This window comes from Syngnathus floridae, chromosome 8 (assembly GCF_059516105.1).
Source record: "Syngnathus floridae isolate MCC-2025c chromosome 8, RoL_Sflo_1.0, whole genome shotgun sequence".
In the NCBI taxonomy this organism is placed as follows: Eukaryota; Metazoa; Chordata; class Actinopteri; order Syngnathiformes; family Syngnathidae; genus Syngnathus; species Syngnathus floridae.
The window spans coordinates 3,363,723-3,388,272 of NC_142420.1; the positions used below are offsets into that span (position 1 = coordinate 3,363,723).

General features: G+C 40.7%; 1 protein-coding gene and 1 long non-coding RNA gene across 4 annotated transcripts; one reads left to right on the forward strand and one right to left on the reverse strand.

Moving 5' to 3' along the window:
* Positions 1-49: 49 nt before the first annotated feature.
* On the reverse strand, positions 50-22,036 carry abi3bpa (ABI family member 3 binding protein a). 3 transcript variants are annotated; one of them, XM_088382837.1, is made up of 23 exons: positions 21,706-22,036; positions 15,766-15,945; positions 15,611-15,679; positions 15,412-15,544; positions 15,141-15,331; positions 15,012-15,055; positions 14,480-14,525; positions 13,376-13,441; positions 13,148-13,225; positions 10,014-12,413; positions 9,847-9,924; positions 9,339-9,503; positions 8,674-8,730; positions 6,183-6,245; positions 5,485-5,607; positions 4,896-4,985; positions 4,424-4,636; positions 4,200-4,308; positions 2,319-2,398; positions 2,117-2,146; positions 1,865-2,023; positions 1,532-1,654; positions 50-1,138 (listed from the first exon to the last, which is right to left on the reverse strand). In XM_088382837.1, exons 1-23 carry the CDS (start codon positions 21,809-21,811, stop codon positions 1,023-1,025), a joined length of 4,719 nt encoding a protein of 1,572 aa, XP_088238963.1. In that variant the 5' UTR covers positions 21,812-22,036; the 3' UTR covers positions 50-1,022. The 3 variants fall into 3 exon arrangements, with proteins under 3 accessions (XP_088238963.1, XP_088238964.1, XP_088238965.1); XM_088382838.1 differs by lacking the exons at positions 9,847-9,924; positions 10,014-12,413 and having other exon boundaries at positions 21,706-22,025; XM_088382839.1 differs by lacking the exons at positions 9,339-9,503; positions 9,847-9,924; positions 10,014-12,413; positions 13,148-13,225; positions 13,376-13,441 and having other exon boundaries at positions 21,706-22,025.
* On the forward strand, positions 3,367-22,394 carry LOC148393998 (uncharacterized). The gene is made up of 5 exons (XR_015859814.1): positions 3,367-3,535; positions 5,154-5,260; positions 5,536-5,639; positions 21,135-21,600; positions 21,681-22,394. It is a non-coding gene; the product is annotated as an uncharacterized LOC148393998 (long non-coding RNA).
* The last annotated feature ends 2,156 nt before the right edge of the window (positions 22,395-24,550 follow it).

Genomic DNA, 24,550 nt, shown 5'->3' on the forward strand with positions numbered 1-24,550 from the left:
TGACCAGCTCATGCCAAATCCTTTGAAATAAGTCAGAAACGAGTGTCAGTTCATATCAAAACCAGATTTATTGCTCAATAACAGTTGATATGATGCAACACAAAAGTATTTGTAAGAAATAATTTGAAAATTATGTACAGTTTGCAAAATGTTTCAACAAATATATTTCTATCGAACAGCCATATTGGAAAAAAGGTTAGTATTCAAAACTACATCGTAGAAGCTGATTTCCAAACATGTTGCACTTTTTCTTTCTTCCAACAATCTTAAACTATCCCTGGTAGACAAAAAAAAAAAATCACTCCATATACATAAACATATATAAACAAAAGTATAATACTGTGCAATCTGCAACTGCGAGCAATTCCTCAGGAACAGCAAACTGTCGGTCTCGCATGTGTCATATGTGCTTGTATTTTACATCATACAAATGTACAATCATTATATGAGTGGCACTTTGTTTCTGCATAGAAATGGTGTGTGGGTGTGTTGTGTGTAGCCATGCAAGTATATGTCCTCTGGAATGTACAAACATGCGCTATAATCTTGTAACGAACCCTTGATAAATAGTATCATACATTTTGGGAGCCAGCTTCCCAACAATTTTCAGAACAATGACTGTATAATTAACATTTTGACCACTCGTGCATCCATTTTGACTCTTTTACAACATCAACGATTTGTTTCCTGAACCCTTTCATACCTTGTAGAAACCTTAGACCCCCCCCCCCATACCACCAATCTACAGTGTCTATGGCAGGGGCTGCAAGAACATTTCATCCTGCCATATAATTCTAAAAACAAATCCTCAGCGGAACATCCAACCAACAAATGCTAATAATATATAATGATAGACATTTGCTCAGCCATGTTTTTTTTTTTATGAATTTACTATGGCCCTTAGTATCGAAATGGGTGGATAAAGGTTCTCCACCCCTGGTTTATGGTGACAGGAAAGTCCCTTCACGTTAAACACCTTTGGTACTTGTTTTCCAGACTTTCTTCTGGACTGCCTGGAGGTGTTACCACTTGCCGGGAATGGGCGTGCCGCATTCGTACCAGCCCACGTAAGTCACATGTGACTTGCCGCCAATTTCACCGAAGCTCACCGGCTCTTGTCTCAGCGCCCGGAAGTAACCTGTGGAAGGGGGGGAGAAAAAAATCAAACAGGATCATTCACTGGAAATATTTAACTTGCTGGATAATTGAAAATGGTAAATTAGAACTCCTGTAAAAATGATTCTGCAATTCGGAGTAACTGGTTAACTTTTGGGTGGCTCGGCACTGATGATTATCGGCCTCATTTTTTTTTTCATTTAATCCTGGGGCCTTGCACAGAGAGTACACGTGAGGTTTGCTTACATCGACTCAATTGATTCCTGACAGATGTCTGTTCCATGATTCGATCCCAATACGTCACCCACCACCGCACAACCATTTGGACTCAAAATGTTACTGTGTAAATAAATGTGGACACCACCTTTTTGTTCTTGGTGAAACTAAATCTGTATGCTAGTCATAAATAGCCTACCTGGCCTGGAAGGTAACTGGTGAGCAAACAATTGTGTCCCAGTCCGCCCGTCTAGGAAGGAGTCCACAAACTGGCAGTGGTCCTCACCGTAACCTGATTGATCCCCGATATTGTAGAACTTCCCTAAAGAGAAAGAAAAAGATTAGTAAATCTGTACTCCAGATTAGGATTCCATTAAACAACGGGTTGGGGGACCGGAATGGCTCACAAGAATTTAGGCAGAATTGGCAGGACAAAAAAGTTAACATATTTGCCACACTGCTAATTGATCATCTTTAACACTGCATTTGTAAATCATTTACAACTTGCGGAAAAACTTTTATTCGTATGTACCATTGAGCGAGTCACTAAGGTAGATCTTATATCGCAGGGAGTTGCACAGCTGGATGCCCACAAACTTTCGGTACCACGTCCTCTTTATATATTGCTTCCCATTGCATTCCGAGTAGCCGTCCGTCTTAAATGGGAATTGCGTCCAGATGGCGTCTTTTCCTGTCGAAAATGATAAAAAAGCAAATTTAACATGTATTTAAAAGAAGAAAAATATACCAGAATGTCATGATTTTAGGAGAGGATAATATTTACCCGATACGTTTTCACTCACTCGTGGGTCAGCTGTAAGGAGAAGAGAAATTATTATTGTCATTGTCACGTCTAACATGTAATTTCACACAATATGCCTGCAGGAAAATCTGCGATGTAGTGAAGCCGCGATAAACGAAACGCGAAGTAGCGAGGGATCACTGTATACAGTGGTGTGAAAAAATGTCAATTGAGTGAAATTTACCTGACTCTGTGTTGAACGACACAGGTTCACTGGAAGGTCCCGTTCCCAGCTCGTTCTTGGGTGTCACTTTGAATTCGTAACTGAAACAACACAGAAAACAATCAATCGTACTTTACGCACATTTTTCCCCATCGAAATTCCCCTTTTCCACCCTCCATCCAGAAATTGTTGCCGATTCAGAGCCAACGTGTGAGACGCAGTGACTCACTCGCTGTACTCAAACAGCTGATGGTTATTCCACGTGCTGCTGAAGCTTAAGATATCCTGGCAAAAAAAAGCCCAGGGGATGCTTCTGGTGAACTCTTAAAACTCCAGATGCAAAGAGAAAAATCCACCATGGACTCCACCCTTAGTGGTTTTCTTTCTCTTTGGTTATTTTTGCATGCAGGAAAAATAAAATAATGGTACAAACGGATTGAGTTCTGTTCTTTATTGGTTCTCCACTCCTAAACTATCCCCAAAAAAGTCCCATTTCGTGCCTGAGTACATTCAATGTGTGCGGCAGGAAGATGTTGGGTCAGTTTATCGGAATTGGCAGCTTTAACACATACTTCACCTAAGATAAAACTGCTGGAAAACGTCAGCTGTAATCCATCATAGTGACGGATGAATGGGAGGGTTAAGAAAAACAACGGGATTGATAACGAAGCAAAACACAGCAATTAAACTTGTAAGCCTCTTTTAAATTGGCATGTGCGGTCGCCCCAAAACACGACTCTCAGATGACCAGTGATGTCCGGTCAGAGGAGTCAAGGGAGGCCGTGCCTCCCCTGCCATCATGAAAAGGGGAAAAAATAAATTCAATTGTTTTTATTATAGTCATTTTCCTTTTAATTTCAGTAGTTTTGTATCATTTTGAACCAATATGAAAATCTAGTGCTTTTTGTCATCTGTCTGTAACGTCGTCAAAGGTCTTTGAAAAGAGACCTTATGGAGGTAATGAAAAAAAGGTTCTCCAGCCTTATGGCAGGGGGCGCTAGTGATCCCGGGATGCTTCATGCGCCCACCTGTAGAATAAGTGATCTCCAGTTCAAATTTACCGTGAACAACTCTGGAGCAGTCGCCCATTTATTTCGTTTTACATTCGTTTTTTTTTTTTTTTTTTTCGTTTTTACATTTCGTTTTGCAGTGGAGGATTGCCAAACGATTTTCAACTATTGATTTTTGGTCGAAGCAGGAGGTTATCAGTAAAGGAAGACCAACTCCGGAGTTAAAAGGTTTGTTTTGGACAACGGGATTTGGGATCATGTCTTTTCAAACGGAGTTGTATGCACGATAGAAAACAAGTTTTTGATTCCATGTGCTTTATTGAGTGTTTTTATGTGTGAAGACTGCTGATATGAGATTGCAATTACAATAGTTCAAATTAAATAATGAATAAGCTACTCTAGAGCAGCATTCCTCAACCTTTTTATTGTGACACGGTTTGGTGTCGGACAAATTTTACCGGGGGGCGGGGGGGGGATGACGTCAGTGCAATAATAAATCACTGCACGTCACTGCTAGTGAGAGCTGTCTACAAAAGACTGAATTATTATTTTTTTTATTATGAAGTATTTTGTTGTGTATTACTTAAAATAGATTAATAGAGTAAAATAGATAAAACGGAGGATAATTTAGTTTGGATTAAAAATCTGACATGATAAAATTGATATTTGAAATAATAATTTGTGTTAAAATGCATGATTTAATGAGCAAATAAAGTTTTAGAATACATGATTAGATTGGTAAGAATTATCTTTAATTGAATGCATTGAGTGCAAAGTAGTACAAAAAATCATTATTTATGTTTGTTTTGTAATGCAAATCTAGTTCCAATTAGCACATTTGATTAATTATAAGAGTCTTTCAAATCTAAATGAGCTTTGGGTGGTTGTATACCTGCTTTCTGGTTTTAGATTCTCTACTGCCGTGTGTGTCTGGTTTGTTGTCGTCAATATGGACACTTCTTCTCCATTGGGTCCTTTAGCTGTTGATACGACCTCATATTCTGATAGAGAGAATAATAATAGTCATTTCAATGACAAAAAAAAGCACCTAATATATAAATGAAAATCAAAAGAAAAACAAAATATGTCAAAATATACAACATTGTCTTGCAGTACCTTTAGTTTCATTATCGGTTTTCTGCCAGTCGAGTATGACAAAAGACGGACACCCTTCGACTGTGACCACGGTGAGGTTGGTGGGTGGGATTCGGGGGGCAGCCGTCACGTTCTGATCGCTGCCGTCCTCCTCGTCGGGGAAGTAACTCAGGGAGGACGTGATGGAACACGGCTCGTCTGGCTTCTTATCAGTCTTGTAGACGACGTGAGGAGCTGTGGAAGTGTACAGTCGGAGCATATCATTAATGATGCAATTATGGTTATAAATTGCTTTCCCTAGTCTGAAATTTCAGTTTGGGTCATAAACCTGGCCATTTTCCACGGCTGTGGTTTCTTTTTACACTAATTATAAATCTTATTTTTACAATTTCTGCCTCAGGGACTGAGTTGGATGGTTGGTTGGTATTGGTCAGTGCTTGGTATGTATCATGGACCAAACGGTGTAAGATCGGAAGAGATTTCGCAGTCTTACCCACATAGCGCTTCTTGCCCATAATGTCCACATCGGATGCAGGCAGGGGCCTGAAGATGGAGGAATTTTCATTCACGTCAAAGCGGCTGTCTGCAGAAAGGAACAGACAAGTCTGTGTTATGTGCCAACAGTCCCTGGCAGGAGCCTCTGTTAGCATTTTTCATAGTTCTGTCCCAGGTCAACATCCCGTCTGCCCAACACCTGCTTGAGCGTTCACCACAACTCAAAATCACACATGTTCTCTTGTTTCCTTCTCAGATTGCAACCTCCTCATCCATGGATGAATCGCTCCATATGGAATGCTCTATGATAAATGGATAAACCTGTATAAACTAACGAATTCCAGAGTTTACACTCAAGTTCAAGTAAGTACTAGATTCATTTTCAAGCTTTTCCAACAAGTTACAGCTGCATATTAAAATAAATATTCAAATACTAAGATTTCTTTTTGTGTAAGTGAATGGTCAATGCTTTAGGCACGTTGAGATTTAGTTTCTAAAACTTTCGATTGCCAACAACCAGTTTTGACTGCAATTGTACATATGTTGTGTATACATACATTACCAAAGAAAACAATATAGTTTCCTACTGTTTAATGACGGAGTAATTGTGGTTGTCTGCTGCCGACGCTCGTGTTTAGGCTTGGATGTGACCAGAGGGAAAGGTTTCAAGATGGACTCCTTGTCGCCTTGTTTGAGGTCCATGGGTTTATCTGAGGCAAAACAGGAGGAGGAGGAATGGGAGGTCAGTTCATCATGTGACTCACAAACAGTTGTGTTCCATCTGCTTTGGTCGTCATTCTTGCAGAGCAGTTCTGTGTCATCGGAAATAAAATGTTGAACTTTTTTTTTTTTAAGATGAAAATCTGCTTCGATTGTCACACGTCTGACGTCAATGTGAGACAACAACAACAAAAATATTGCGTTAGGTTGACGCAGATAGTGCGCACTCGTTTAGCTTTATTGGATGTTTTGTGTTTTTTATTGAAAGGTCATCTTTTATGTTGTGGTCACTTTTAATTTGTTCAAGATTGACAGCTGAAATCAATTGCGGTTAGGAGAAGGCAAGAATCAAATATTGCAGTGGGACTATTTAGAGGAAATGTGGAGTGAAATTTGATGACTCGACGTGAGTTTGATGAGTCAACGACAGGAAATTATTCTTACAATCGCATTGACGTCACTCTTCTCCTGAAACCGTACAATTCTGAAGTAAAATAACAAAAACACCTTCACTGAGTCTCATTCGGGGGGGGGGGGTAGTAGTGTTTGTAATTGTTGCCCTCACCATGGTCATTAGGCATCCCCACCAGGTTGGGTCTCTTGTTAACGGGAATGGTTTGGCGCAGAACTGCAAGGATTAATGGGAAACATTACATATTGTTACAGAATTACAATGACAAACTCGCGTAAAGCGACTGGTGGGCTGCATTGAAGTAGTCAGAGAGTCAAAACTGGAAATCAAATAGTGGTGGATTAATAAGATCACATTTATGGATAGAAGGGTAGTGGTGGTCGAGAGCTGTCAACAAAAATAAATGCAGACACAAAAGCAACATTAAAAGCTGGGGATTGGGCATCATAATCGATTAATTGAGTGTGAATTAATTGCCCCTATATTGTTGAAACATGACGTCAGATATATCATTTGGGATATATCATTTTGTTACAGCAATGACATTAAATAAGGAGTTTAGAACATTTAGAGGGTGAATTTAACTTCATTTTGCAACAATTAATCGATTATATGAATGTTATGTCATCAAATGCCCATCCCTGATCGTAGCAGATTTATGTATGACAAGCCAGGCAGATTGGCAAATGCTGCCACATCTACAACAAATAAAATCGTCAATCAGCCCTGCAAATTGTTTTAATGATCTGAGAAAAGGCAAGTCAAGTATTACTTTGTTTTTAACGAGTGACTCATTTCTATTCCGATTTATATTTCTGATTTATTAAACCACATGGCACTAAATCATTTAAGAGGAAACACTAAGGGTGTCCAGCTCTAGCCTGTAAGAGATTTCCTTAACTGGAGTTGCTCAGCTACAATCTACATTGCTCTCCTTTGGTCATTTTTCATTCCCTTATCACAAAGATAAGTCATTGATTATTTAATACTTCATACTCAATGATCTAAAGCAGGTTCAAGACATTTATTTTTGGGATTGTTTCCTTCCCTGCAATCGATGACCTAAGCCGTTTCAACTCCCAGAAGTAATCGGCAGAACAAACCACTGATGATTCTCACTGAATTAGCCTTAAGATGAACCGCCATATGGTAGACATCTAATGGCAAACATGCACTGATATGTATCAAGCGAAATACTCAAGGTAATCTATTTTTGTAATTATGTGAGATGGGCTATCACAAAAAAGATGATGTCATGCTCACGTGGATGAAGGATAAATGTGATGTATAGCATGTGTTTTTAACCGAACATGTGTTGCATCATTGCTGTTTTTTGTACAGCCGCTATTATACAACTGCTGTCATTTGGTGTACTTGGCGTTTCGTTTATCGCTGCTTCACTACATCGCGGATTTTTTTTCCAAATTAAAAAAAACATTTAAAAGTCAAAATAAAACTTCTAAATTGAGGAGACGTGTCTAACCTTTAGGACAATGTAGTATTGCTCCAAATGTTCGTTTACATTCCTTTAGAAGTCCGTTTTCTATTTCTATGACTTTGTTATGGTTGGAAAAATGTTCAATTATTATCCTGGAACTACTCCACTTAAAATAATTGATTCACAGTAGGTTTTGTTGTTGAGTATTTTACACTGGTTAATTCAAAGTAATGGTTACAATACCCTTCCTGGGATGTCTTCAAAGATATCTGAAATTATCCACATTTACCGAGACAACACATGACAGCTGTGACTGAAGGAAATGAGAAGTGAGCACAGCGTCAGCGTTAATATGTGCGGTCCAGACGTGGTTTGCTTTCTCCTCCTACGACTGACTGACTTTAATTAGCAGAGACAGAGCTGGCAAAAGTGAAACAATGTGATGAGCCTTAGAAAAGTTTGGCGGGGAGGTGCTGAAATGTGCTCATCTTTGATGAGCTATTATTATGCTCAACTAAGAATGGGCGTTTGAAGAAATGCCTTTTGTCGATCATCAGGAACATTAAAGAAACATGAAATTCCCGTAGTTTCGAATTTTACGAGAACCTGTTTAGGCACCTCGTAACTGTCCTGATAATGCTTTCATTTACTATCATTTTTTTATCTTCTCATTAGGGTTGCAGGTGAGCTGGAGCCAATCCCAGCTGACTTTGGGCTGTAGGCCGAATATACCTTGGGCTGGTTGAAGTCAAAATCTACTGATGGACAATTTTGAGTCTATTCAAACCATAAAGAAAATCATGCATGTTTTTGAAATATTGGAGGGAACCGGACTTTACAGCCGAGATTCGAACCAAGGAGTTCTCAAGGATGTACTGAGAACAATTCCACTGTGTTGCCGATTTGAACTTAATAGATGATCGATAAAAGTTACTTATCTTCAATTAATTTTTGATTTAAGCCCATCTTTAGCTGAAACAGATAGAACTGAACTGACAAGGCATATTATACAAATAAAATAGCCACAGAAGTTCTGACAAGCAGGTTGAAGCATTAGTGGACTGTGACAAAAAGCGGATGATGATGATCATGATGATGATTATGATTGATTATTATGATGTGCACAGATTGGGACACACTGCAGCAATGCCTCATGGGTTAGTGCGCGTGAAACGCTGAAAGATCATTTTTCTTGTCAATGTTTACCAGGTTTCTCTTTGGGCCATGCTCCAGGTTTAGGGAGAGCATTGGTCCTATGATGCGCTGTTGGAGGGAGAAGAAGGACGGTTATCAAATGTTTGGTGTCACTGGATTTGGCAGTGTCCAGTCAGGGAAAAACAAAGCTGAAGATGTTTCTTTGACCTAGTTTTTACAGATGAGCTGGATTTAAAATTGGAGCTGGTGTGACTTTATTGACATTAATCTTCGAATTTGGCCTTCCTCGTTCTCCATTCTGTAAGTCTTTTGAGGTGGCTGTGGGTATGTTTAGGAAAGGATGATACAAACAGAGGAAAAAGGGACTGGCGAAACCGCCTGCACTCTGCTTAGTTTGGCGTGCTAGGTTTAATTGTTGCGTGTTCTTGCCAGCGCTCTAGCCAGACATCCCACATGGCCCAGCATGGAGGGACTGTAAATCATATTAACGACACCAAGGCTCAAGCCACAAATGCAGCAGAGGTGTGAAGTACACCACATGAGAGCGCACATGTGGTTGAGCACAGAGTTTCGGGATTGCCCAGGAAGCCCTAAGAGCGCAAGACGGAAGTTTTTCAATGTATGCATTTCATTTGGTGCTAAACCAGGAGCCATCTGCTGTCATCTGTAAACATAAAGAAGTAGGAAGTAAGTAGAGGAAGTAAGTTCTCCATTACCCCCAGAGGTCCTGGAGCTGTGGGAGGAGGTGGACAATGGTCTGACACCATTGCGAGGGAAGTGAGGAGGAACCCGGACGCGTGAAAATGTTGTGTTTCTTCCAGACGGAATAGCTGAGGAGCTAGTGGGGGAGCGATGGGCCTCGACTCTCCGGATGATGGTACCTAGATAGAAGAGGCATTTGGGGAGGTTAGTGATTGTCCACTTGCGAGCTCGCCAAGCTAAATGGAACAAATGGTGAAAGGAATGTTGACGAGAGACCAAGGAATGAAATGACAGAGACATGAATGGCACACGGCGTTGTTTGTGAGTGGGTGGCGGTTAGGAGGGTCTGCTGGGCCGCGATTGACAGCACACATGGTGACAGGGACAATGACGTGGGTGTGAGGATGGAAATGGAGATGGGGAAGCAGTGATATCATCCAGTGGTTTGAGTTGCAACTGGGTGTCATACAGTTTGGACGAAAAGCGGTGATGGTAATGCAACCAACTTGTTGTGGTGTTTACCAAGATTGTTACTATCAGACTTCTCTGCAGCCGGGGCTGGGATTGGCAGAGGCTTTCCCTTCTCCGGTGGACTAGGAGCTGCATGGGAAAAAACTCATGTAGTATATTCTAAAGGGCATTTGTTGTAATTTTGACATCTTAACATGTGTGTGGAAAGTAGGTTTTACCAGTGGGAACTGCCTGCAAGGGTGGGACCTCAATAGGGCCAGAGTGACCCGTGACTCGAGGCTGAATCTCAATTCCAGGCTGTGGTTCTGCTTTGGACTCTGGTGCAGGATTTACCTTGGTTTGGGATTCATAGTGGGGCTGATTTTGTGTAGTTGGTGGGGCTTGGGAAGCAGGTTTGCTTTGGGGTAGAGGGTCTGACCAAAGAGGAGACTGAGGCTGTGACTGGGTTCTGTCTAAAGGTTGTGGTTGGTCACTGTGTTTGGTTGGTTGCTTTTGAGACTTGGCTGGCTGACTTGGTTGTGTTTTTGTTTGTGAGTGTGCTTCTGGCTGGGATGTTCTCTTCAGTAGAGGGTGTGTCGTGGAGGTTGAAGAACTAGTCCTTGGTTTGGATGTTGATTGAACTTTAAACTGTTTCTTAGTGGTTGGCCAAGGCTCTTGAGAGGTTTTATGTAGAATGAAGGGTCGGAAGGTTGTCTCTGATTCAGATTGTGTTTGAATCGTTTTGATTTGTGGCTCAGTTGCAGATTGGGCTGGTTGTTTAGGCACTTTAAACTGTTCCTTAGTGCTTGGCCAAGGCGCTCGAGGGGTTTTCTGTAGAGGTTGGGATGTTGTCTCAAAATGGACTTTTGATTCAGATTGTGTTTTAATTGTTTTGATTTGTGGCTCAGTTGAAGATTGAGCTGGTTGTTTAGGCAGGATGTAAGGAATTGTGTGAACTTGTTGTCTTTGAGGTTGATGTTGCTTTGTTGGTTGAGGCAGTTTTGGATGTGCCTCAAATCCAGGCCTGCTTATTAACTGTGTTGGTTGTATGAGCTGTGTGACTGGATGATTTGGTGGTTTAGGCTGACTTGTGGTTTGACGCGGTGATAGGGGTTGTGGATCTGTCTGAGTTTTCAATTTTGTCTGCATCTTGGGTGTTGATCTTGTTTCTGGTTGAGGTTTTGCTTGGGGTATAGGTTGTGATGTTTGATCATGTCTTTGAGGCTGTGATCGGGGTTGTGGATCTGTCTGGGTTTTCAATTTTGTCTGCATCTTGGGTGTTGATCTCGTTTCTGGCTGAGATTTTGCTTGGGGTATAGGTTGTGATGTTCGATCGTGTCTTTGAGGCTGTGATCGGGATTTTGGATCTGTCTGAGTTTTCAATTTTGTCTGCATCTTGGGTGTTGATCTGGTTTCTGACTGAGGTTTTGCTTGGGGTATAGGTTGTGTTTGATCATGTCTTTGAGGCTGTGATCGGGGTTGTGGATCTGTCTGAGTTTTCAATTTTGTCTGCATCTTGGGTGTTGATCTGGTTTCTGACTGAGGTTTTGCTTGGGGTTTAAGTTGTGATGTTTGATCATGTCTTTGAGGCTGTGATCGGGGTTGTGGATCTGTCTGGGTTTTCAATTTTGTCTGCATCTTGGGTTTTGATTTGGTTTCTGACTGAGGTTTTGCTTGGGGTATAGGTTGTGATGTTTGATCATGTGCTTGAGGCTGTGACAGGGGTTGTGGATCCGTCTGGGTTTTCAATTTTTTCTGCATCTTGGGTGTTGATCTGGTTTCTGGCTGAGGTTTTACTTGGGGTATAGGTTGTGATGTTTGATCATGTCTTTGAGGCTGTGATCGGGGTTGTGGATCTGTCTGGGTTTTCAATTTTGTCTGCATCTTGGGTGTTGATTTGGTTTCTGACTGAGGTTTTGCTTGGGGTGTCGGTTGTGATGTTTGGTCATGTGTTTGAGGCTGTGACAGGGGTTGTGGATCTGTCTGGGTTTTCAATTTTGTCTTCATCTTGGGTGTTGATCTGGTTTCTGACTGAGGTTTTGCTTGGGGTATAGGTTGTGATGTTTGATCATGTCTTTGAGGCTGTGATCGGGGTTGTGGATCTGTCTGGGTTTTCAATTTTGTCTGCATCTTGGGTGTTGATTTGGTTTCTGACTGAGGCTTTGCTTGGGGTATAGGTTGTGATGTTTGATCATGTCTTTGAGGCTGTGATAGGGGTTGTGGATCTGTCTGGGTTTTCAATTTTGTCTGCATCTTGGGTGTTGATCTGGTTTCTGGCTGAGGTTTTACTTGGGGTGTGGGTTGTGATGTTTGATAATGTGTTGGACTTGGGTTATGTGTTGTGGCATGCAGCTTGAGATCCGTATATGGCTCGTGTTGAACTACAGGCTTGAATCTTAACTGATCAGACTGGGGTTTTGGTTGAGAACCTATTTGGGGTTGTTGGGGTCTGGGCTTGGATTGTGTTGGCAGTTGATGAAGATTTAATAGATGTGGGGCATGATTTGGGGATTGTCCGCTATTTTGCTTAGGGACTGGTGCAGAAACTGCTGGAGGTGAAATCTGAAGTGGAAGTGAGAAATTAGGAACTGAGGGGACCTCGTGGAAAAGAGGAATGACAGATTGCGGTAGGCCTCCTCCTGGGTGGCGTGTAAGAAAGAGAAAATATTACCTGTAAGATACTGTCTGATAAAAACGACAAACAAAAGTCATGACTGACTGGCCGCAGGAAAACAGCAGAAGTGCAGGCAAAGACTTGGGAACTTAGATTGTGATGCTTGGCTTAGTTTTACATTACACATTATCTTTTACCTGGCTCAAGTGTCAGTGACTCATTCAGCTTAAGAAATATCCAGTTTCCTTAGCCAGGATTTGTATGGTATGAATTCAAATGCGGTCTCACTAAAACATTAGCATGGAAGGTTTTATTAGGTATTGACTGATTGCTTGCGTTATAAGCAATGAGAATGGTTCGACTGCTAGTGAAAGGGGATCAGAGGAACTCCAAAAACAACACAGGCAAAGCCGATACAATGAATTCCAAGACTAGAATAATAAAAGACACTATTGCTTAAATCAAGCACCAAATTAATTTGCTCGTCAAAAGTCTGATTTTAATTGCGTCAGCCAAACACACCGGTAACTGAGAAAAAATATATTCGGAACAAAGCAAGGCCCTAAATTCCATTATTAAAAATAGCTGCACGAGCTGCGTGGTGCAAATCCTACCTTCTTTAACCCTGTTGAAAATCTGACATCACACATTTAGTGTGGGCCAAGTATGCAACGAACATTTCATGGTCAACACTGTCTTCCTCTCAATTAGAATAGGTCCACTTTTTAAAGTTCTTAACAAACATGAATCTCTATTTACCAATTGGCTGTTTGGTAGTCACGGGTGCTGGGGATCCAGTGGTAGACAGAGGTTCCTGTTTAGTAGTTGTGGTGGGAGCTGACAAATATAGTACACATTAGATCATGTGAACAAAATGTTGAATAAATGTTGCATCAATCCTTAGTTGATAGAAAGGCAAAGTTGCTTAGTAGTATGTTTTTCTGACCATTACAGAATTCCTGAGTTCATACTCGGAAAAGAAATTACCAAGAGTTGTCTTTGGGGTTACGTGGCGGGAGAGAGGTAGTCTGCCCTGTGTCCTATTATGAAGAACTAACAAAGAATAAAAGAAAAATGGTTACATTCAAAGTCAGTGCAAATGTTGTCCCAGTCCTGAAAAAAAGCCAACAAATGGAAAGGTAAAGCATTTGGTCAATGGTTGACAGTTCTCCCCAAGGATTATCAGGGTTGACCAGTTCACAGTAATGCTTTCTTTTTTATTATTGATAAAGTCTCAAGCCAAAAGCGTTGTACGTCCTTAGATCTTTCTTAGACAATATGAAAGTTTTCCAGGCACTTTAAAACATGATGGAGTTCTGGAAATAAACTTAGTGTGAGGTGGTCTGGGTTGAGTGGAGGTTGTGTTTACTAATTCTTTGTGCAATATTTATTCAGGAGTAGTTAAAAGAAAACAACTAATACGTGTAGTTATACTTTCAAGATCGGATAATCCAAACCGGAAAAAGTGGATATACAGAAATGTGAGCTGCAATTATGATGTCTAACATATGTATGTTCTATCCTGCATAACTAACACATCTATTTTACGGTATTACTTGTGTGTGTCAAGTGTTTTACCCAGATTTATTTCATTCTCTGTTTCCTTTCAAATCATATTAATGTTGCCCGGAGCCAAGTATCATTAAGGCTTTCACCAAATCATATGTTTTGGGAGTATTAATTACTTACTTTGTGAATACATGAAGTCATACTGTTTGCTAAGTAACAAATTACATTAATCTGTGATTGGAATGAATTATATTGTATTGTAATTGGAGTTAATCATATATCACATCGTAATTAGAGTGGATTGGAAGTAGCTTTTCTATCGTGGCATAGTATCACGGCAGTTCATTGGCTTGAGTGATTCACATTTTTTTACTTTTTTATTTCTATTTTACTGAAATTTGGCTCAGTCTTGCAAAAACTAAACAGATTTCTGGTACCTGTAATCTGCAATAAATCAAAGCATATAAAACAAGGATATTTCCAGTGCTTCGACTCAAGGTTCGCAACAAAACATAATGCATTTTCTTTTCCAGTGTTAACTACAATCCGTTTAGCAAGAAATTTCATCTCTGATCAACTTACCATGACGAGGAGTAAAGGGGAAGTGAGGACCTTGTGCTAGGGGTTTCTAGTGGGCCAAAAACAAAAGGTGAGATTTGGTGAACAATATAGTCGCAATGATTAATAACAAATAAATTGACAACAACTGGAAACATTCGGTTGCTTTTAGACTCTCCCGTTGACGTGATTGGCTCTAAATTGGAATAAATAAAGACGCTAGCACACTACAGATGGACTTGGCTTGTCACGCCCTGGCTGTACTCATGCCGTTTCCATTCGGCATCTGGAAGGGAACTTAACGAGGCAAACAACCCTGAGAATAGCATACACATACAAAAAATGTACAACATGCTTTCCAGGGTGTATTAATTCTTCCGGGCGCACGCCCCGTTCTTGAATATGCTTATTCTGAGCCGAGCTGTTGGTTCTCATTAGCTTCAACAACTCTTTCATCTATACAATAAATCCTCATGTAATAAATGATGGAGTTATGTCGACATTGTTAGAATGCGTAGTCTATTAAAATAATGATAATGACAATAAAAGTACGTACCACAGGGCTGATGGGACGTTTGAAGATTTTCCTGATGACTTTCTCTAGAAACAAAATTTTATACAGTCGATAAATAACTTGAAGGAGGAACTGAAGGTGATAAAAGTGTTGTGTTGTTTTCAAGTTTACCTTGAACGACCCCAGAGCTGATGTTGTGGATAACAGGCTTGCTCCACGATCCAATCTTGTCCTTCGAGCTGGGCTGGACACCAAACTCATAAACGGCATTGGGCTTGAGCTTGTCAATGACCGTGTCGCTTGTCGGGCAGGTCTGGTAGTTCCACTTCCTGTTCCTCTCTCGGTAACGCACTGTGTAGTGTCTGGACCAAAGAGGATATGCTGTTTGATGACATTTTGTCGGCAGTTATCCAATTTTATGTCTACAAACGTGGAAGCATACCCATCCTCGAGACAGTCGTTCATGATATTCCCTTCGTAGGGGGTCTTCAGTAGGGTCCCCCAGGAGAGTAAAACTGAGGTGGGCGTTACTGACCCAATAACCAGGTGGAGTGGCTTCTCCATTTCCACTTTCCCTGCAGAAGAATGGTTACAGTATCTGCATGCCATTTTTAACAGCTTTCATGTTTATAATTTCATACCTGTGCAGTGCTTTTTGACATCGTTGGTTGGGATAGGCTGCACGGCGATAAGATACTTAGGCTCGGCGTCTGAAGACACAACATTCACATCTTAGTTTCAAAAGACGTGTGTCTTCTTATGAAATATATTTGTGCTCGTCATTGGCCACCCTCACCAAACTCGGTCTCGTAAGGCTTCCCGTTCTCTGGTAGTTGAATGAACTGTTTGGAGAACATGCTGCTGCCGTAGCCCAGGATGTAACCCTCCAGCTTGGTGTCGGTGTTGGGACGTACAAACTTCATCACTATGGTGTCACCTGTGGCGTTGATGCGGACCTTCATGTTCTGGCGGCGGACTGGCGGGACAGGGAAGGATGTGAGTATTACTGGAGAAAATGCTTTCTTTGTCATTATGTCATTGTTTATATTTTGAGAAATTTCATAGGCTATGAAACCATGTTTGCCCTGGTATTTATTATTATTATTATTATTATTATTATTATTATTATGTATTTCATTGTTTGAAAATTCCACCCATTTTCACTTTTGCAACATAAAATTTAGTAGGCATGTCAAATATGAGTGGACCCACAAAAAAGTTGTATTCGTATTGCCTCGAAAAACACATGGTGGGTATTATTTTGATCTTAAGCAGCCATTCTGTCATTTTCTCCATTGCCAGGGGGTCCTTAAAAAATGATCTCATCCAAGAGATTTGTCTGATTGCTCTCAAATTTGTACCAGATTTATTAGATGTTTGATACTAAATGGGATAGAAAAAAATAGTCGTTATTGTAAATATTTAATTTTCTTCTCTGTGCCTCCCACATTTCTCCAGACCACCTTGAACCAACGTAACAACCTTAATTATATGGGTAAAAATAAGGTTAAAACTAACATTGAGAATCTAGTACACTCAAATCATTTTCTTGTGTGACTCATGTTCACACTTGGTTCGATTTTGAGTCAGAAATAAGCAAATTTATTATAGACATTAATAATTGGAAGTCATGTTGCTTGGATGAGTGAATCTGTTCCATAACGGTGATTGATGGTGACTTTCACTTTCCACATAAACATGTAGAACAATAAATCAGAATACTGGGCATACTTGTGTTGGAAATGATCAGACGTGCTAAAAGAATGACTGGCAAGTTGTTCAAATGAAGTTTTCTTTTATGGAATTGTTGGTTGGCTTTTCCCCTCATCTTCTTTGGATCAACATCGACAATAGATCAATTAGTGGATTTTTATGGTTTTAAAAAGAGTTTTGGAGTGACAGATGAGTTGTGAGCTTTAGTCCTAATCCTTTGTAGTTAAGACGATCAACAATAATTTTCCCAAAGTACATGTCTTTGGCTTCAATCTCAGCACTAAATGAAATAGTGGAACTTTGCATGCCGAATGACACTAGCAGCTGCCAGACCCCAGCGGATACACTTGCAAAGGGGGGAAGCCCTGGACTTGAAAAATACCCTCTTAGCTTTTCCAGCTATGTGTTCCCGATGAAAACCTCAATCAAAAGCATTTATTTTTGCTTCTCCCCACAAAAGCACAAGTGAGATTGGCCCAGCGAGTAGGAAACATCAGGAAACATCTGGCAGTGTGTCGCTAAAATCAATACAAGCAAAGACTGGCTCAGACACGTATCCTTTCCACACTTGAAAACTGTTTAGTCTTATCAATATTTCCCAAGTATGGTGATTAAATCTAAATGATGACTAAACCACAGGCCTGATCACCAATCTATCACTCAGCGGCAGTACTCACGTTGTTGCAATTTACAGGCACTCTTGCAAATGGCTGTAGCCCAAATTGATTTGAGATATAATTTGACTGCTTTCCACACAATATTACTTGCCATTCTTTCAGACTAAACAGTATCACACGGCAAAATGTCAACAAATCCCGTTAGCTTTATTCTACACAGTAGACTGGCAAAATAGGAGGCCAGTTTATCAAAATTATATTTGTCTTAGTGTCTTAGTTTTTGAACATTTAGAAGAAAAAAATGTTTTAATGTTATATATATATATATATATATATATATATATATATATATATAACATTAAAACATTTTTTCTTTCAACATTCAGACTTATTCCTTGTAATTTCACTTTTTTTTCTAGCTTGCGTGCTTATTAAGAACAAAAGTGTCTGCTGCTGACCTACATTTCTTTTTGGCCTCATCAACTCACGCAATTATTATCTGCAGACTATCCCAGATGATCATTTAGTGCACTTATTCTAACAAAAACAAACATGGTTTGTGTTTTACAATACTTTTGTTAAAATATTATGAGTCTGGCAGCAAAAGTTAATCCACTTAATTCCCACCAACTGCATGTGCAAACATTCAAAGGGCAATGAAGTCACCAATCAACACATGACACTATCCAATAAATAAACGGCCAAAATCTGATAAACATTTAATAATTGTCCTCTCCATCTTATGTTTTGGTGAGTAAGCAGAGGAGGTCATGCTGTTGTGTCGGAAAGCAGCAACACCCTCAAACTGAAGCCTGGCTCAGAAGAGAACGTTATCACTCGGTGATGTATGATCCCCCGGGAAAGGGAGTCGCAAAATAATGGTGACGAAAACACACAGTCATGTCAGCTTTGACTAGAAAATTCCGTGATCCTGTCCATCCGTTCATTTTCTGAAGTGCTTCTGATACCAAAAGCACATTGTGGGGCGTTGTTAGAGTTTTGATGGACAATGGGAGTCGTAGAGGTAGAAAGATTAAATACTTTAGTATTGACAAGAGTTTCTACTTGAATTTCTCTACCGTTTCGTACTTGGTTTGGTTTTGCTGGCTTGACTTGTTGACTCGATCGAACTCTTGGTCGGATATGTTGTTGACCAACTATTTTAGAACACTGATTGGCCTGTGAATTTGTATTGCTTAAAATGCTCGCAGTATAAAGTCTTCCCCACTCATTTTGAGAGCAAAGACTGTTTTGTTCTCAAATAAAATGTGTCTTTGTTTAATCTGAATCGTCGTTTTTGCGGGTCACACAACAGATCTGCTCTCATCCTCCCAACTAAATGAGGGTGTATAAACTTTATACCCGTGTGGTATACCGCCCAACAAACTATATCCCCCTCACATGCGTGATCGTTTAAATCAATTAAAGTGAGTGAGTGGACCCCCCCCCCCCCTCCTTTGCCACACACAAAAGAGGTGATGTCAAGTTCTCAAAAGATGGGAGGTAGATAGAAGAGCTGAAACAGATGTTTCATGGCCTACTCCATTTAGGGCGATGGAGTGTAAAAAAACTTGCCGTGTCTTGTGCCAGCAGTGGCACAGACAGTTGAAAATAATTTAGATAGCGACAAACCAATGACAGCTCCAGTGACCTACATTAGTTTAAACGGGGCTGAGGGAATATCGGCTATAAATCAGTGGGAATCTTCTGTGGAACAATCCCTCCTCCAGCGGGAGATAGTCATGCCAGGGATTGCACTCTGCAAATTTTCCTTGGCGCCGTCCGTGCTGCTTTCACACTAAAAATGGCTTTGGGTATATTTTTAACAAAGCCACAGCTGCTTTCCCTTCCCCATTGCGGTGCTGCTCCATTGTATCCTTCTTATTCTGTATGTGGAAGTGGCCATCTTTCCATCATTTTGACACCTCGGGACTCCAAGTTTATCGGGTAACCCCTCCCCTCTACTGTCTTCATATTTCCATCGCCATTATTTATCCCTGCTTGATCTGCGGTTTTGTTCTGGCTCACTCAGAGCTCTCTCCAAGACATTTATCATCTAAATTTGGGTCAGTCGTAAATAATGTTTTGTTGTAATAGCGAACAGGATGATGTCATATTTTATTTTCTAGGATACCATTTTTGTTTGTTTTGATTTTGTCATGTGGTATTTAGGCTCCTTGGAATTTGGAAGTAAGATTTTCAAAGGATAATGTACTGTATATAGGAGCTACACCTAAATCTTGATATTTTGATTCTACGTGACTTCCTGTCTCACGCGGTTTGGTCATGGATCACAATTTCTTTTAAATACATTTTGTAAGGCACTAGCCTTAAAACATTTGGAAAATAACACAAAACCCTTGTTGATCCCCAAAACATTGGGATGTAGCTTTCGTTAAATACATTTTTTTCAAATAAACAGATTCCCAAATTATGGACCCCAAATTCTGCATAAAATCAAGGTTCAGGTGTACTGTACGTATTGTAGCGTGTGCGTGAAATATGTTTATTTAATAGGCAGGGCTTGATGCAGTAACGAGTGATTTCAGTGAGTGTGCTTGAGTTTCTAGGCATGGGTTTTCTTGTTGTGTATTTAAAAAAAAAAAAAAAAAAAAGGCAAGTGGAGCTCTCAATTTACATTATTTTTCCACAGGTGTGATTTTTTTTTCCACAAAATAAAATCAAATTCTCCTGGCACTTTGATATTTAACTCAAAATGCACAATTTCAATCATTGTACCCTTTATGAGTATCAAGCTTGTGGAAGCTAATTACCCGGGAAAAAAAATTGTGATGGTCAGGTAAAAACACATTTCAAAAAATGCAATTATTCAAAACCTACACTTAGAAACTTGCATTTGTGCATCGTTGCGTTTCTTTTTTTGTTCATTTGGTCACGTTTTGATCATGTTTGCACAATTAGAAGTGAAGACTTGGCTAAAAATAGCAACAGATGTTGAAGGCATGCGTTGCTTCAAAAGTTGGCAACAACTTTTGTAACATGAGTCGCCCTCCATCTGGTCAGTGGCCCAGCGTTTGTTGAAGGCACTACCAAACAAATCTGACATCGGTGCTCAATATCTATCTCAAAGGAGCACTCGGAAAGATTGAACCAACATATTTTTTGACTGATCTTAAAATAAGCCGTGGATATCTTGAAATTGTTGCTTTTGAAACCAAACACTTCACTGCATAATGTGTTTGACTCTCAAATCAGATGTTTGAGCCAAGAAACACTTAAAGGCCCTTTTCCCACAGAGAAGAAATAGAAAAACAAGCGTAAAGCTGCACACCATGACTTGTCTCCAAGCCAACCTCTGCCAGCAAGCCTGAACCAAGTGAGGCCGGGCTGCTGGCTGCTCACCTCACATCATTTTTACAACCCCCAAAGTCTTCAAAGGGGCTTGAACATACAAATACAGCACGACTGTATGCGGTGGAATAAAAGAGGGCTGGAGTTCGTTTGTGCAATGTGAGACGAGAAAATGTTTTGTTTACCAAAATTGCCAATCAGTGACTCAATTGTCTAATCTGAGACTGTTATGGCTTTTTTCTTCTTTCCCGCTGGAAAGAAAGAGAAATAAACTCCTGCAAGGAGCTGTAGCTCAGATTCTTTTTGCATACTCCCAAAAGGGAGGCAAAATGGATGTAATATTTGTCTTCTATTAAATATCATCTCCCCTCTGTGCTGCTGGAGCTGCTGAAGACGTTGTGTGGTCCTTCTGGTTAGGCACAATATGTGAGTGCTTTCCTGCGGTGTTTGCGGGTACTTTGATTAAAGTCTAACACGTGTTTTAATAGCCGCACCAGAAAATCAACACCTCCTGTACTTGCAGGAACTTCATCTCGTGAGCTTGTTTTGCAAGATGAACTCTCTAACCTGAGGAAGGACTAATACTCGTGACAGAGCAGCTGTTCTCTCTTTGAAACGTGACTCGTGTAAAAGAGAAATGCTATTGAGATGAGTCTGACAGGTGAGAAATCGACTTCTTTAGGCTCATTGGGAAATGGCAGGACCAAATCCGATGCACTTATAGTGTTGATGAAATTGATTCCTACATTAGTCAGGTTCAACGGGGAATGCAATGTATGTTTATATGTTTATACCAATGAAATGGTAAATGATATTCTTTTGGACAACAGAATCTTTGCCTCATAATGAAAGTGCTTAATCACATTTAATATTATGAATCTAAAGGCCATCAGAATTGCACTGTGAGAGGACATGCACCAAAAGAGGATGACCAAGCCTTTTAGTCAGAGATCCATTCATTCATTTTCTATCTGGCTTATCTGTCACAGGCAAACCGAAATCTAACTCAGATGATTTTGGGAATGATGCAGGACATACTCGAAACAGGTCTCTGGTTTATCATATTCAGATATGATCAGATCGGCATGTCCTACCTCTGCTCCTGCGTGGCGTTGAGGGACCAGACAGAACTATCCCAGCGATGAGGACCACCAGGAAGAGGACCAGAAAGCCAGGCGAGCGCTGCTGCACCCTCGTCATGACTGCGGCGCTCGGTGATGGTGAATCTTAGGATGAATGGACCAGCGCTGGTGTCTCAAGGGTTTGATGAAGCTCTCAGGTCACGTGAGTTAGCAGCGACAGGTAACGAGTTTCTTGCTTGGATGGTTTCTGGAAGAGGCTGGATAACTTCTCTGAGCTGAGCTTGGGCAGCACACTTGTGCAGGTTCAGATGCTGCTGCACCTTCTATACCTCTCTGGTGGAGGGGAGGGGTCAGAGGGAGACAGACACACTGGCTTTCTCTCCAAAAGGAGTTGTCACCAAACTTCCCGCCCTTTTCTCTCTGCTGTTTTTCCCCCCCCTCTCCCTGCTTCGTCTGGTTTGTCCACGCCAATTCTGCTTTCCATCTGCACCAGAGGTTCTCTGACACAAGTCATTGTTTTCATTCTCCTTGCCTTGTGCTTCTCTCTGGAAGTGTTTTTATGCACACCAAAAATCACATTCAGAAGATCCTAATTACAAACATCTATTTAGGCTTTGATACGCATGCTTTAGTGATAATGCCCAATAAAGTTTGGATGTGACATCTGAAGTTTAACCCAACGAATAAATAAATAAATAAATGGCGTTTGCTCCCTATGGTCATAGAATGCATTCTTAACCAACATTCCAAAAGTGAGCAAATTCATAGACAAAGAGTGAGGTGACAATGTGCTGGCAGTAACTCAGTCTGACTTTAAGATCACTGGGTTAAAGGTTCCGATCCTGCTTTCTGAAGAAGAAAGGTTGTAGAGAAATGCTCGTCAGGTCGAGGTCACAGACCTTCACCCCCGAACCCTAACTCATAATTCTCCTTTCAATACAAGATTTTACGTTTGAGCAATGCTATTCGTTTCCACAATTTGTGTTTAAATGCTTTAATGGACATGCTCCTCTACCTTTCTGCACATCAGAAGAGGCTACAGAGCTGCAGCAGATTCACCAGGGCAGCATTAAATGTGTTTTATTTTACAAAACATCACTTGAATAGACTGCTTTCTCTTTGAAAGTTGTGAAATTCTGAAACCTAACCAGGGCCAGCGAGGTATAGTGAATACTCATGTCTTCGATGACCCGAGGTACATAATTAACATGTGTATCCACTTTTTGCAGCATTTTTTCTTTAATAATGTGCCATGAGAATGTAAAATTGGATTTGGCTCAACGAGGTTCAGAAACACAAAATTACAGGGAGCCCAAGATATAATCCAGAGATGGCGAGGATGAAAAATTCAAATGAAATTAAAAGGATATACCAAGAGTACCTGGCACCACTTGTAACTGTTTACTTCTACTTTTCTCATCCTTCCTGCTTCTTCATCTAAAGTACGATGCATGTATTGAAGTACAATGGTATTCACCATGCATTCTTCTTCTGCATGCCGACTGTTGTAGTAGTAGTAGTAGTAGTAATCTGGAAACCTTCAGAAACCCCAACCAGAGACGTCATACGGAACTGGTTAACCAAACAATCACGATATCAACGTGCACGTGTGTGCACCGGCGCGACTGCCAAACCACTTTTGATCTCCTTAAAAAGAGTCTGATCCCTGCATCGTGCTTAGGTCTCCTGGTTTGGCTGCCCGCGGTGCCGGATAAACACACGCACCCGCACAGAGTCAGCTTTTGGGAGTCCAAAATCCTTAAGGGCTACCATTATATTCCATGGAAACATTGTCTCTCATCATGCAGTCTATAAATATATTCTTCGGTGATGCCATGGAGACTCACGTAGGTCAAATGTAGAACAAACGTGCCTTGTGACAGCATTACATCTTGAGCTTTCCTTCAAGTGCAAACCGCACAATACATCATTGTTTACAACCAGTTCTTTTTTTTTTTCTGAAACGTGTTTCTTAGGCGTTCCTTCCCCTTTTTGATGGTGGCCAGCCAAGATTTTCGGTTGGGCCTCAAGGACATCAAGTGTGTAGTAAGCGTGTGTGCATGGTGCACACATGTCGGATTGCACGTGCGTGTACGCGTAGTGCAGCGTCCCCGCCCTCCGTTACTTGATTATCCCACATGTCATTGCACGAGACAGGAAACCAAGGGCGCGCGCCAGCAGGGGCGTGTTCCCCGAGGAAGCAAGACTTTGCAATGGAAGCACGCCTTTCATCACAACGAGAGAGCCTATTAAATGTAATAATGGCAATAATAATAACAGTCTGCTTCGATGATGGACGAGTGCGGCGAGTAATCAACCTGACCCGGCCCGCCTGCTGACTGGATCAGGCAGTACATGAAATCACGTTACATAACATTCTTGACTTTTTTTTTTTTGAATGAGATCTATGACTGCTCCTGAACTACAGTAGACAAGCACAAATTTATTTTATTTGACATCATTAATTTTTAAATATGACCCTCTGCCAATTTCTTGAGAGCGATACAAAGCAAAATGTTTTTGGACAGCGCCACAAACATAAATCTTTTTTCGGCTATGTGAACGTTTTATAATGTTTAAGCAGATGGTTTTATAATGTTGGCAGGTGTCTGTTACATCCCCTCAACATTTGGAAGATTTTCAAAATAAATCAAGTCGAGAAGGCATTTCTGACCTTCGTAGACTCAATGATAATGCTTAAAATCGTACATATGATAAAAGAAAAGCAACATACTTCTCTTCAACTCAAAAACTTTAGACTCCCGAAAATGGTTGTTTTATACTATTTATACTGTATTTATTCTATACTAACCACAGCCACGTAGATGGGTGGGGAATGGAGGGGGGGGGGGGGGTT